The sequence below is a fragment of the Scardinius erythrophthalmus genome, assembly GCF_964197995.2.
Source record: "Scardinius erythrophthalmus genome assembly, chromosome: 2".
In the NCBI taxonomy this organism is placed as follows: domain Eukaryota; kingdom Metazoa; phylum Chordata; class Actinopteri; order Cypriniformes; family Leuciscidae; genus Scardinius; species Scardinius erythrophthalmus.
In genome coordinates, this window is record NC_138222.1 from 34,834,520 (window position 1) to 34,849,703 (window position 15,184).

At 36.8% G+C, this 15,184-nt stretch overlaps 1 protein-coding gene across 1 annotated transcript in view; it reads left to right on the plus strand.

Annotated features, from left to right (window-relative positions):
* Positions 1 to 3,016: 3,016 nt before the first annotated feature.
* The window catches only part of malrd1 (MAM and LDL receptor class A domain containing 1), a gene marked incomplete at both ends in the record, with an annotated part of 50,788 nt that continues 38,620 nt past the window's right edge, over positions 3,017 to 15,184 (plus strand). Inside the window, 7 exons of the mRNA XM_081354983.1 lie at positions 3,017 to 3,182; positions 3,794 to 3,907; positions 4,683 to 4,771; positions 6,243 to 6,416; positions 7,421 to 7,517; positions 10,352 to 10,474; positions 11,954 to 12,106. Of these exons, the coding sequence (XP_081211109.1) occupies positions 3,017 to 3,182; positions 3,794 to 3,907; positions 4,683 to 4,771; positions 6,243 to 6,416; positions 7,421 to 7,517; positions 10,352 to 10,474; positions 11,954 to 12,106 (916 nt within the window). The remainder of the gene's footprint in view (positions 3,183 to 3,793; positions 3,908 to 4,682; positions 4,772 to 6,242; positions 6,417 to 7,420; positions 7,518 to 10,351; positions 10,475 to 11,953; positions 12,107 to 15,184) is intronic.

Below are 15,184 nucleotides of genomic sequence, written 5' to 3' on the forward strand. Positions count from 1 at the left end.
ATTTTTTTTTTTATGAACTTGTTTCTGTTCATTTAGACAAACTTAAATTTTACTCAAACTGACACTCTAAACAGAGTAAATGGTAAAATATATAATGCATATATCTAAAAAAATATATAAATATATATATGTTTTTTTGTGCAAGATTAATGTTAAGTGGGAGATTTAGTAGTGTTTAAAGGTGGTATCAGTGATTTCAGGCCCAAAATTATTTTTATCACATTCATCTAATCTTTCCTAACGATCCGCTAGCTGCCCGCCCCATAAGCATGCCGTCAAAAAAACGCGCCTCTGTAGGCAGCCTAGGCTCTGAGATCTGCACACAAAAACAAATGGTTTAGCCAAACACTCAAAACCAAAACAAATAGTGTTCCAACCAATCACCGACAGGGGGAGGGTGTTGTGAGGTTTTGTGCTTGTGCACGGCTGCACGCGAAGTCAGAGCTGAAGAAAAAGCTGGCTCAAAACCTCACAACACCCTCCCCCTGTCGGTGATTGGTTGGAACACTATTTGTTTTGGTTTTGAGTGTTTGGCTAAACCATTTGTTTTTGTGTGCAGATCTCAGAGCCTAGGCTGCCTACAGAGACGCGTTTTTTTGACGGCATGCTTATGGGGCGGGCAGCTAGCGGATCGTAAGGAAAGATTAGATGAATGTGATAAAAATATTTTTGGGCCTGAAATCACTGATACCACCTTTAATGTTGTGCTATGCTAATTTAGAAGAGTTATGTTGGGTTTTTATAGGGTTACCATTATGGTGATGAGTGGAGCATGAGCTTAGTTTAAGAACAGATTTTATATGTTCTATATTGTCATAATCATTCAGCAATTGCTATGCTTAGCTATGCTATTCAGGCATTGTGTTGCCAATAAGCAAGTTACCATTTACTGAATTGTCTATTTAAAGTTAACTAAAACTCCACCACTAGAAATATTTGTTGAGATTGCACGATCATTTTAAGTTAAATGTATGGATTAGCTTGCTAAAATATTTCAAGTTAAGAGCAATTCAAATGTATACAAAATCTGCCAGTGCTGCTCACTTAAACTTTAATTTCTTAACTTAAAATTTTGATGTAACTGATTATCTTAATTTTTTTGAGTTTTGCCAACTTATTTGGGTTTAACATGTATATTGAATTTATATATATATATATATATATATATATATATATATATATATATATATATATATATATATTTATCAATAAGTGAATAAATCCAACGGTTTTGGTGACAATTGGCTTTCGTTGTATGGACAAAAAAAATCTCTTGAGACATTTCTCAAAATATCTTCTTTTGTGTTCCACAGAAGAAAAAAAGTCATAGAGGTTTGGAAACAACGTGAGGGTGAGTAAATGGTTACAGAACTTAATTTCAGTTTGGGGTGAACTATCCCTTTAATGGTGATGTTTGCATTTTATTTTTTTTTTTCAGTTAATACTTTCTCCTAACCATTCTTAATATGCAGAGATTCTTAAAAACCTGTCTAAAATAGTTTTTTTTTTAAAGAAGGATGATAAACAATGTTCCTTGATATTAAGAAAACACATGTAGAATAACATGCCGCAGACATTATCGTTTTTACTGATATGATATGATATCCATACTTATGATATTGTATAGAAATGCCTAAAAGCTTATTTAAAGACAGATCGATGAGCTTAATACACTCTCTGTGTTGTCTGTCTTGGAGACTGACATAATAATTAGTGTCTATTAAGTGAGAACAGAGCCACTTAAAGGTCCCAGCGCTGACAATCAATAAACCCAACTAATCACAGAGACAGAAAGTGACATCCCTGGTGAAACAAGATTTGTACTTGTTTCAATTGGACTATTAGGATTTGTGTGTCTTAAGACACCATTATCACTACCCACAGTCTCTGGATCTTATCACTCACAGGAGGATTATTAGTATTGTGACCTTCTACAGAATTTGACCTTTATATCCTACAATAGCCCATTCCAGCTAGGTAATTTCCATAATGTAGTGAGATGTCAAGTGCATCAGTAATGGTGTGGGGCTGATAAAAAAAAGAAAAAAAATCCTAAATGTCAATTAAGTTTTTGTAACATAAGTTTATAGAATTCATGCAGGTAAATGTACTTGTTACAAATATATAATATTTTCAAAATACCGTTCAAAAGTTTTGTGTCTGTAAGGTTTTTGACAAATTAATACTTCTATTCAGCAAGTGATAGTTAAGACTTTTACAATCAAATAAATAATGTTTTGTACTTTCAATTCAACAATGAAAAAAATGTTTCATGGTTTCAGACTTGTTTGCTGCAGTTTTAAATTCCTAAGTATTAATTATTCATTCATTTCGCTGGGCTCGTTTGTGCTCGAAGGTTATTCGGATATCATTATGGCCAACAGAGCTTCTCTTCTAGCACACCTTGTGAATTATTTTGAATTTTAGTCATGGATTAATGAAAAACAACATTATAGCTGAATGAGCATTTGTAAAGCCGGTGCGAGACAGAGGGTGGAACTAATGCATGACTGATTACTTTGCCACCTTATTGCTCATTTAGTCCTGTTTTTTCGAGCTGAAAATGAAGGTAAATTTAGGTAGTGACAAAATTCTAATACTTGTTTAAATTGCTTTATATCTCTTAACCTAAATGTGTTTGTTTAACTTGCTTGTAAACTTGTGTTCTTATTGCACGCAAGATTATTGCACGGAAGATTGTGTCTTAAAATAATAGATTACATTTTATTGTCACTGTATCTCTAGCCAATTACAAGAAGTCTGACGCACACTTTGACATCAGGCACATAATGAAAGAAAGCAGGCCTATTGTGTAACAGTCATAAAGTCACTTGAGCTTGGGTTGGTGTGAGCACTAAGCAGATTCTGTGAGACGCGACTGTCCGTAGCACAAAGTCGAGGTTATACGCTGTCTCTCTCTGTATTTTAAGGACTTTTTTGGATACTGAGTGTGTCTGCCTGTGTTTTTGCTTACATGTAGATCTGAATGTGCTAGTGAACTGACTCAATGTGCTCAATGAGGGTGTGCGTACAGGCCTCGTTTCTGCTGTGTGTCCTGGCGAGTGTATCATCCGCTCCATGTCCACCTGAGCACTTTACTTGTGCCAGAGGCGGCTGTGTATCTGAGGAGTATGTATGTGATTTCAGAGAAAACTGTGAAGATGGCAGTGATGAGACTAACTGTATGTATTATTCTTAAACACTTGTTTTTTCATTTCCACTCTTCAGCTTCTTTTTCTGATCTTCTATTTGTATGTTTTCTGAGCTTACGCAGGCAACTTTTTGACAGTAATGGCCCTTTCTTTTCCCTCTCTGTTGACAGTAAGATTTTAAATGCTCCTAAAGGCCTCATGTGTAAACAGTGAGATTTATGGCTTACTCATAAAGTGGCACACTTGAAGGTCTACAGATGAGACACAACAGTGCTTTTATAATATTGATTTAATATCGCTGGGGGTTTTAGAAGGCAGAAAATTACATAATTGAGGTTGATGTATTCGGGTTGACCACTATTGCTTTTGTTTAGCATATTCATCCTTTTAATGATGATAAGAAAAGATCCATAAGCAATTTATTGTTTATTATTTATTATTACATGAGATGTCCTTATTGTGTATCTGCTCTCTTGAATCTATTTTATAACAGATTTTCAGTCAAGCACCTTTTAAATGTGTTGTGAAGGATGCCATGTCGAGTTTCATATTTTCAGTGGTGTCTCTGTTACAGATTTCAAATGAAATTAATTTACTTTACTGTAATGGCCTGATATAGCTGTGAGTTTCCTCTTTTGTAGGCTCCAAGTTTGTGAGATGTGACTTTCAGGAAGGTTTCTGTGGTTTTCAACATCATGTTTGGATGAGAGGTTCAGGCTTGAGCTGGCCCAGTACTGAGGCAGAAAATGTTACTGGTAAGTAAAACAGTTGATCTTACATTTGGAGGGATCCTACTTAACCAGCCTATTGAATCATATTTGATGCATGAATTTTTTAGGCCTCTAAATTGACATGATCAAAACTTTGCTCAAAAACCTGTTGCACACAATTTACTGCATGCATTCTGCCCTCTGACTTATAGATCATAATTTTGTTTTAGAAAGTATGATCTAGATAATTCTAAAAATGTCCACCAACGGGTCATGGTACATCTTTAAAAAAAAGTATTATTATTTGAAAAAATCATGTTAAAATATACATATTTATCACATATGATACAACAGGGTTTTGAAGAATATTTATATGTACATATCTCAATCATCATTGTATTGCATTATATTACATGCTTTTGTACATAAAACAAAGCATTTAAATATCATATTACTAAGATATATTATTGGGAGATATAGAGTAGCATCTGGTATGCATTTTATGTAAGTAGTTACACTGGAATTGATTTGTATTACAAACTATCAGAATTTTATCTTTGTGGCTATATAAATAACATCTACACCAAATTGCATATTTTTCTCAGTTTGGGTTGAATAAAGTTTTTCCTCCTCGAGTGTGAGCTTCATATGACAAAAATTATACAAAACATAAAACACATGCAAACTTTTTTTTAGATTGTCTGTTATATTTTGTCTGAAGGTTCAAAAAACTGTTCCGTAAAAAAAAAAAAAAAATAGAATTGTATTCTATTTCTGTATTTCCTGACTACCCAGGACACTGTTTCTTCTCTTTTGTCAGGTCACTGCCTCTATATACGATCCAAAAATGGAGAAAGAGTCTCTGCTGAAATATACAGTCCTCTTTTCCAGCCTTCACAGACATGCTTGGTACAGAAAAACATTATCACGGTTTCTAACTAAACGTATTTCGTATCTCATATATTTCATTGACTATCATTGTAAATCCTGATGCCATATAAAAAATAGTTGCTTATTTGGTACAAATCTACTTTGAGCAAGCTATATATATATATAAATATGCTAATTTATATAACATTTAGTGTGTGATATTTCTTTTATACAACTGTTCAATAATCAGGAAATGAATATTGACCCACACTTTAGACAAAATATTGCCAATTACTTTGACTATTTTTGCTCCGCCAATGTAAATGGTTTCTGTAGTCGTGTTTTGTTACTAAATGAATCAGTGTTTATGATCAAATTGGTTGAATTAATAATTCAATATCTCACTCTGGTTTTGTTGCTGAATGAATCTGTGTTTATGAACAAATTGGTTGGATGAATGATTGAATGACTCACTCTGGTTTTGTTCCTGAATGCTGCATCCCAGCTCGCATGTTATCCGTCCTAAATGGTATTCGAAATTAGAATTAGGATGTCCCAAATTGCAGTATGTTGAAATGAGCATTCCAAAGATACCTGGATGGTCTACTTTTCCCAGTTAGAGTCCGAAGTGCAGATCCATGCACTAACTAATGCCCACAACCCATTGAGCAGTGGACGAGGATTCAGTTACCACAAACGCAAATAAAAAGTGTTAAAAAACTACAAACATGGTGGATGTGCAAGACTGACGGTTAAGTAGAGAGGTTTATGCCTTCATGTGCTATCAGAATTATCATAAATACAAAAAAATAAAAATTGGACATCAAAGCCCTCTCAAGACAAAATCATGATGACAAATCGTCATCGTTAATGCACATGATTCAAAACACAGTTTACAATTACAATATCCTATAAAGCCTATTATATGATTATTCTAGCCAATTATATAATTATATAAAATATTTTAGAAGTTCCATAAATGAACCAGTGCAATATGTTAGTTTTTTGACGAGAGAGACAGTTTGGGTTTACCACAAACCATAAGCAGCATCTTGTTAAATGCATTGCTCAAGCACCCAATTAAGTGTTTAGAGCACTTATCCACTGCCACGGCTACACACTCTTATTGACAGCAGAGAGTTATGCATAGGCTGTCAGAGCCGTGACACAGTGGGTAGTGCATGCACTCATTGGGATCTATGGTTTTAGATCCACTGTTATTAGATATGGAGTAATTCACTTTGAGTGCTTCTCTGCTTATATAAAAATAAGATGACATTGAATTTGGCAGGAAGATGCAATAACATAACCTCACTTCATATCAAAATGGCTTTGAGTATGAAATGCTTTCAGTTTTAATTTTGTCTCATTTGGCCAACCGTTGAATATCTTTAATGTTTCTAACTTGTAATGAAGCAAGCAATGCACTGCTTGAATCCTTTGTTGACACAAAACTTTTTTGGGGGGTAATTTATATTTTGTCTCTTTGTTGTCCTTTTCTTTTGAACAGCTAACTTTCTATCGTCATATTGGGTTGCTGACAGGGGCTTTGCAGGTTCTGATCCAATTCGAAACTTCGGAAGAGATGGAGGAGGTGTTGTTTCAGTCCACCTCCAATCCTTATCCACACACTCTTCCCTGGATGCGAACAGTGGTGGTGTTAAACAGCAGAGAGGAGTTTAAGGTTGCTGTGGATGTACTGAATGAGGGGTTATTTGTGTTTGGGGGAAGGATTATTATTATTTGAACTTTTGAACAAAAAGTAGTGGTTACGCTTTATTTTAAAGGGATAGTTCACCCAAAAATGAAAATTAGCCCATGATGTACTCACCCTGAAGTCATCATAGGTGTAGGCTATATGACATTCTTCTTTCAGAAGAATACAATTGGAGTTATATAAAACATTTCCTGGCTCTTCCAAGCTTTACAATGGCAGTTAATGGCTGGATGACTTTGGAAGTCCATCAAAGTGCATCTACTCATGATTAAAGTGCTCCACACGTCTCTTGAGGTTAATAAAGGTCTTCTGAAACGAAATAACCCTTGAAATTGACGCACAACATAATGCCGGCAATTGACGCCTCTCGTGGTTCAAACAAACAGGGCTGGGCAACCGCATTCGTCATTATGGGCGTCTGCCAGAAGCTAGTTATTTTAGTCGATAAAGCTTTAAATATGGATATTTTTCTTACACAAACTTATCGCTTCACTTCAGAAGACCTTTATTAACCCCAAGAGACGTGTGGAGCACTTTAATCATGAATAGATGCGCTTTGATGGACTTCCAAAGTCATCCAGCCATTCACTGCCATTATAAAGCTTGGAAGAGCCAGGACATTTTTTTTCTATAACTCCAATTGTATTCGTTTGAAAGAAGAATGTCATATACACCTATGATGACTTCAGGGTGAGTAAATCATGGGTCAATTTTCAATTTTGGGTGGACTATCCCTTTAAGATGTCCGTGTTACAGTGTAATTATACAGTTAGAACTGAGTATTAATATTTAGCTACATGTACTTACTTTTGGGTTAGGATTATGGTGTGGGTTAGGGTTAGTTGCATGTAATTATGCACAATTAATATTACTATCATAACAAGTAACAAGGACACTGTAAATTAAAGTGTTACAAAAGTATGTATGGTGTATAGCTGAATCGGTAAAACATAATTGCTGTGAATCTACAGGTTGTGATTAGAGGATTGATATTCAACAGCAGTGACCCAAATGAAGTTGTTGCGATTGATGATCTGTCCTTCAGCAGAGAATGTGTGGCAGCCATAGGTGAGTAATCACTAATACATCTTTTGTTCTTTTTTGCAAATCCAGTTAGGCTGTCTAAATCCAAAAAAGTAACTTCACTTTGGAAGTTTACCAAGAAAGTTCAACTAAAAATTTAAATTATGGAATAATTTATTTACATTCATGTTGTTACAAACCTTTATGAGTTTCTTTCTTCTGTGAAACATAAAATAAGGTATTTAGAAGAATGTTTTTGTCTATACAGTGAAAGTCAATGAAATTGACTTTTCATTTTAAGGTAGAAAAAAATCATCTTTACTGTTCTGGTTTGATACGACATTAGGGTGAGTAAATGATGTGAGAATTATTATTTTTGGGTGAACTTTTTCTTTTTATAATCTTAAAACTTATGCTTTATTAGTGGTGCTTGCCAAAGGCAAGGCATCACTATTGTTATTACTCATACTTATTATTATTATTCCATGGAAAAGTTTGGCGCGCTACGCTACTCCTCCCGCAGCTTTTGTCACAGCCCCATGAATGATGCGTCAAATCATGTGGATTATTGAGGAGAGGTGTGCTATGACGTTTATAAGAGAACGGGTGTACAGTGTTCGCCCCAGGGGCAAAAAAGCGGCCAAAAAAGTCCCATAGACTTTGCATTGCAACAAACTTTGACGAGTCATAGCTCTGAGCGAGGATTTCGCAGAAACGTGCGGTTTACCACATTTGAAGAGGCTGGCAGGCTCACATACCTCACAATGGGGTAAAAGTTGTACCCCTATGGGGCAGGAGGCGCCCAAAGTTGCCCCATTGACATACAATGGTCAAGGGATGGCCCATGAAACACACATGCTTTTCCTACTATGGTAAATTGCATAGGGATTTTGTATTGAACATAACTCTGAATCACAGTGTCATAGAGACAAGGGGGCGGGCTCATTTTAGTCAGACGACCAATCAGTCTCTCAGGATCATTGTGAAGCTATCAAGCCACGCCCTAGGAACCATTTAGAGCACCATAGCAACAAGTTCCATAGACTTCCATTGAAAGAGATCAAAGGGATATCTTTGGATAGAAGAGTCATAGAAACATAAGGGTGGTCTCGTTTGACTTGGGGCAGCAAACATCCAATCATGAGACACCTTCAGCACTTCCTGGCCACACCCTAGCAACCATTGTCTAGCAACCCAAACCCAAACCCAAAGAGGGATATCTTCTAATCTGAATGTCATAGAGGCATGGGGGTTGTTATCATTCATACTGGCAAGGAGCTTTTGAAGTATCATCATTGGCAGCTGCCAAGCCACTTCCTAGTAACCAAACAAAGTACCCTAGCAACCGTCTAGCAAGAACTATATCTCTGCATCAGAACATCGTAGAGACATGAGGGTTGGCTCTTTTGATTCATGCTTGCAAACAGCACTTCCAACATGCTATACATGCTAACAGTGAATAGCTACATGCTAATAGTGATTAGTTAAGTGATAAATCATGCCAAGAACATGCTAAGAACGCTATAAAAACTCCATATTAACCATCTGTGAATACCAACTACCAACCACCTTGTAACACCATAGCAACCACCCAGAATACACTAGCAACCACCCTGAACACCATAGAAACCGCCTAGAAACGCCCTAGCAACCACCCAAAATACCCTAGCAACACCATAGCAACCACCCAGAATATCCTAGCAACCGCCTAACAACACCATAGCAACCATCCAGAACACCCTAGCAATGCCCCAGCAACCACCCAGAACACCATAGCAACTGCCTAGTAACACCATAGTAACCACCTAGCAACACCCTAGCAACCACCTAGCAACACCCTATCAACCACCCTGAACACCTTAGCAACCGCATAGCAACACCTTAGCAACCACCCAGAATACCCTAGCAACCACCTAGTAACCACCCAGAACACCTTAGCAACCCACTAGAAACACCCTAGCAACCGTGCAGAATTTTGCCACTGCAAGCACCACTCACATTTTCTTCAGGAAATGTACATTCTAGTTCAGTATGTTATTCAGTATGATTGCTCCTCCTTCAGATGTCCATGTTTGGGTCATGATGTAGCTGTTCGTAAAGGCACAAAGATGAAGTTATGTGATTGCTGTGCTCACTTTGATGCGGTTTCTGAATGGTGTGAGGTGCAGAGAGCTCAAGAGATTCAGGGATATAAAGCTGTAAATAAGGTCTAATACATGTATAGCCCTTTGCTGGATGAACTGGGACACTGGGGGACAATGGTGATAGGCAGAAGGGAACCTCAGCAGCTTTCCAATTTAGAGTTCAGCCGAAGATAGAAGGAGCAAGAGACATCATTTAGATTTAGAGTATATGCAAGTGCGAGTGGTTTTATTATCTTATGAAGATTTTTCAGATCTACATTTTAAGATTTAATCTTAAAGCTGTTCAGTAAGTCATTTACTATATTTGATACATTTATCATAAAAATGCTTAACTGTTTATGATAACCATAAATACAGACAGAACAGAACAAAGCTGACTGTATATTTTATTACCAAGTGTCTCAGAGGAAGGTGTGTGTGTGTGTGTGTGTGTGTGTGTGTGTGTGTGTGTGTGTGTGTGTGTGTGTGTGTGTGTGTGTGTGTGTGTGTGTGTGTGTGTGTGTGTGTGTGTGTGTTACGGTACCACATTATTGTGAATTATTTCAGCAGTACCTTGGACAGTCCAATTAATCATAATAATGTGGCCATGTTCAGATCTACATCACATGATATGGTTAACAAAGGTGATGATGCAGGAAGGAGCTCTCAGAAGCTCTCCACTTCATGAGAGACTTCACTTCACTTTTGCTTACCTTTTCTACAATATATATGTGTTGGCTTTATTGTTTTCTTCAGAGACTGACATCAAGGCACCCCTTTCAACTCACTTTGACTGTGGGGAAAATGTCTATGTGGATGGGGTGAAAGTGTGTGACTTTTCTTTAGACTGCCCCAATGGAGAGGATGAGGCCAACTGTTGTAAGTAAATGGACTCAAAGATCAAAACAGCTTAAAGTTGACATGATTTCACTGGAATATGAGCCATGTCACTGTTTAAAGGGGTCATATAATGCAATTTCTTGTTTTCTTTTTTCTTTAGTGTGTTATGCAGCTGTTTGTGTATGTATAAGATCTGCAGAGTTAAAAAGCTCAAAGTCTTAAACCTAAAGAGATTTTCTTTGTAAAAGTTAAGGCTCAGCCACGCCTTCCTAAAACGCTTCATTCAAACACGCCCCCACAAATCTACGTGGGGGCAGAGTTTCATATCACCACCCAAATGTACAGTATACGCAAATAAAGAAGGCGTAACTTTTATTCTCGCTGTGTTGTTTCGCCGACGCGCCATGTCGTGGAGACGCTGTGTTTTTCGTTGTGAAAGCCTACTTTGTTTGGCCTTTCAAAAGAGGACATAATTAGAAAACAGTGGTTAAGCTTTATTTACAACACTGTTCCAGAACAGTTCAAACAAAATATTCGACTGTGTGCTGTGCATTTTTCGGAGGACTATTTCCAGAACCTGGGAGAGTACAAGGCCGGCTGTGCACAAAGGCTGATTCTAAAAAGTGGGGCAATCTTTGCAAGTACAGTCTGGCGCTTCTGAATCACAGACACAGCCTGTAAGTATGTTTCCATATTTTAATAATTTGCTACAAACTATTCAAACGCGAGTTTTGAGCATATAATAAAGTAGCACTTGTTTGTCATTTCTACAATCACAAATGCAGACATGGTTTTATGTTTACACAGTGTTCTCCCCCCCCGTAGCGCAACGCGTAAAAAGACAGTATTTTTTAGTCATTATAATCAATGTCCCCAATGAAATAAAACCTTACCAATTTGATACTATCTGGTCCAGACGCGCTGGCAAAGTTGATCGATCAGCTTGGTCATCTACATTTTCCGGATCAGATTCAGGCTCGAATTGACATTATCACCTGTCATTATTGCTTTGCTATTGATGGAGCTGCTGTTCCAATTATGGTAAGGGGCGTGACATTTCTGTCACACGCGTAAGGTATTCGGGCCAATCACAATGCACTGAATTGCTGGCCAATCAGAGCACACCGCACTTTTCAGAATGATGAACTTTGTAAAAATCGACGCTTTTCAGAAAGGAGGGGCATAGAGGAGCAACAATAATGTACGGTATGTGTAAAATAATTACTTTTTTTTAACCTAAAACCACGTAAACACATTGCATTAAACCAAATACACAAAATAATGTTCTTTTTAGAACCATCATATGACCCCTTTAAGAAACATTTACTTTGATTAAAATCAAACACCCAGTGTTTTTATTTTTTAATTTTTTTACAATAAGCAATTAAAAAAATGAATAAAAATAAGCAAAAGTTTTTTGCATAAGCATTTGTTAAAAAATAAACTGCTTTGAAAGGGTAGTTTTATCCTTTACATTATTATTTTATTATTCCTTCAAAATGTTAATTTGACTTTCAGCGGCACAGTGTGATTTCGAGTCTGACTCATGTGGTTGGTATGAGCTCATCCAGGGTGATGGATTTGAATGGGTAAGAGGCTCAGCTGATGGAGTCTCCATAGATTATGTAGACCAAACACCACCCCAGGACCACTCGACTAATACAAGTGCAGGTGAGAGTAGCACATGAAATGCCTTTGTCTCACACTTTAGTAACTCTGTCAACCCCAAAAGATGCTAAATTGTAGATTTTTATTTTTGGACTCAATTTGAATGGTTAAATAATTTTTTTGTAATCAAAAAGCATGTCTAATTAATGGAAATCATGCAACTTATACAATTTAACAACAATTTATTAAAAGTTTGACAAAAATGACATGTTTATGGCACTATGAAATACGTTTTATTTATTTTTTCCTCAAATTCCATTTTATATTTGACCAAATTCTGTGTTTTCTGTTTTAAGTTTTCTGGATTTAATAATAATGTATTATTAGTGTTAGTATTATTATTATTACATTGAGACGTAGCTAAATTCTACTGTACAACAGTAATATATTTCTGTCACAATTTCTTCAAGTTAAACCAAACTTTTTTTTTGACGGGTTGCCGTGAAGACCTTTGAGTTTCTGTGTGTGGAGATGTAGTTTAATGTCCTCATAAACTGAGGCGGTAGAGGCTGAGAACACCACAAGCGTGTGTGGTAAATCAAATCGCATGTCTGAGCAATTCATTCACACAGAGACACGCAGAACATGCAGGATTCATTTTTAAATAGTCATTTTGCAGTTTAATATTCACAGTCACTAGTCTATAGCTATGCTTCCATCACCCTGTTTTAATTCGCAAGTATTGCATCAGAAACGAGTGATGGAAATGGCAAAGGTCTCCTTCAAAACACATGAATGCACACAGCAGGGAGCAAACAAAAGTGTCTGGAGAGATGGCATTAAACTACCTCATGTCTCAAAGCACATAACATTTCAATAATAATGAACATAATGTAGAAAATTAGTTTAAAATGGAAATATTAATAATAAATAATAACTTGTTATAAATAATTATGAATATTTGGATCAGGTAATCTAATTAACTTGTGATGTAGTTAAACTAATATTACCATCAATTAATCAGTTCGTCCAGCGAACACTCACTATTGATTTCTTTAATTAATTCTAAGAAATGTTAATTTCCGGGTATAAGGGGAAATAACTTTCTTACTGTACAGAAGTCTACTAATCAGAGCATGTAGCAAGATCAAGAATTGTTTAAGTGACATTATACCATGGGCTGTTTAAATACTCGATTCTGATTGGCTGGAAGGTGTGCAGTAAAACCGTTTAATGCACAGGTAGTTCCAGTCAGTTTGATTACAGTTCGAAATTAATCCGCTACATTGGTAACCATAGTAACACAGATACACTTGCAAGCAGAGTGAGAGACGCATATGGAAACGTTTAGGTAGGCTAAATGGATGATTTTTGAATATCGTTTAATTTGTATCAGTGTTGCCTGTCATTCATAAATAATTGTAACAAATCCATTAAAGAATCATTAAGTTAGCTATATGCTTAAGCAACGAGGGGACTGTAGCTGCTAGACTTTAAAGAAGAGATCGACGCACACAGGTATCTCGCGCACGCATCTCTCTCTCTCTCTGTTCCTTCTCCTTCAGTTCTCTGTCTCTCTCTTTTAATAATGAATTTAAATAAATGTGAATTCATTCAAATAAAAGCAATCTGATGGCTCTACTTTATTTAAAGCGGACGGAGTGCAAGAACTGACGAGCCTTAACTTAAGAAATAACCGTCATTTTTACACGTCTGTTAAAAATATACACTGTAAACATCAGTTACAGCTTTAACTTATTTTTAACTTGGCAAATAACCAAGGTATAAGCGGGATAATCCACGGCTAGCCATGCATTAAAGAATTTTAATGCACTTCGTAGAGGCAACCACCCTCCGCTTCGCGTCGGGTGGTTCTTCGCCTCTACGTCGTGCATTAAAATCCTTTATTACATGGCTTGGTTGAATTCTAATGTAGAATGCGGTCTGTTATTTCTTGATAACAGACCGCTGCGAAGTATAACAGACCGTTGCCATGAAAAACGGCGCGTTGCTATGGACGCGGAACGGACTATTTTCTTTGGCGGAAGCAATACATTCGTTTTTAAATCAATAAACTCCTTTTTAAATCAATAATTCGTGTCAAATTATTTATTTATTTTGTAGGTAGCCATATAATAAGCGGGATAATGTATAGAGAGGCGGTCGTTATAGCGAATAACAACCCCTTCAGGCTGATTCAAGACCCCTCCGCTTCGCGTCGGGGTCCTGTTCAGCCTGTCGGGGTTGTTATTCGCTATAACGACCGCCTCTCTATACATTATCCCTTACTTAATGCATGGCTAGCCGTGGATTATCCCTTACTTAATCTGCAGGCAGAATCAGAATCAGGGAACTATTTTTTTATTAACTAAAAGTTAAAGCTGCAGTCCGTAACTTTTTTGGGTTAAAAATGATCCAAAATACATTTTTGAGCAAGTACATAACCATCCAGTGTTCAAAACTATCTGCTTGCCTTAGTTCGATTTAAAACGGTAAGCTTGTAATAATGTTTTTAATTCCAGTGGTACTAGTGGATTTCCGCGGGAAATTTGGGCATGTCTTTGCGTCATTACGTCACAACTGTACACATAAAGAAAGTGTCTCGGCTAGTAGGCTATATTGCGTGTGAGGATGTTGGAGGTGGAGATTTATAGCCTTCTCTCACAGCACTTGATATAATTAAACTTATCAATTTGATGGCGGATCCAGAAAGGTTCAATCGACAATCACCAGTGACAACTGGAGATTCACCCGTTGTAAAATGCAAAAGACTTCGGAGTGGCTACATAAAAAAAGAGACTGTAACCGTGCCCATGCGAAAACAAGGATAAATATCGGAAGGATATTAAATGTAGTCACGCAAAGCTTATCATTAACAATTTGAGAACAAAGTATAGTTTGCACGGTTTGACGTGATATGATAAGCGATTGTTGGATGTAATCAGCGTGATTTACTGCAATGCTTTTTGTCAGAAATGAATGTTACTTACTTGTTCAGACGACATTTTCCGGTGAAACTTCTTATGTTGGTCATACTTCCAAAAAGTAGAATCTGTGATTGCGAATGACATTATCCACACCGGCGCAGTGACTGACAGCTGCACATTCTCCTCAAAACACTGGATTCATCCGCACTGTGCC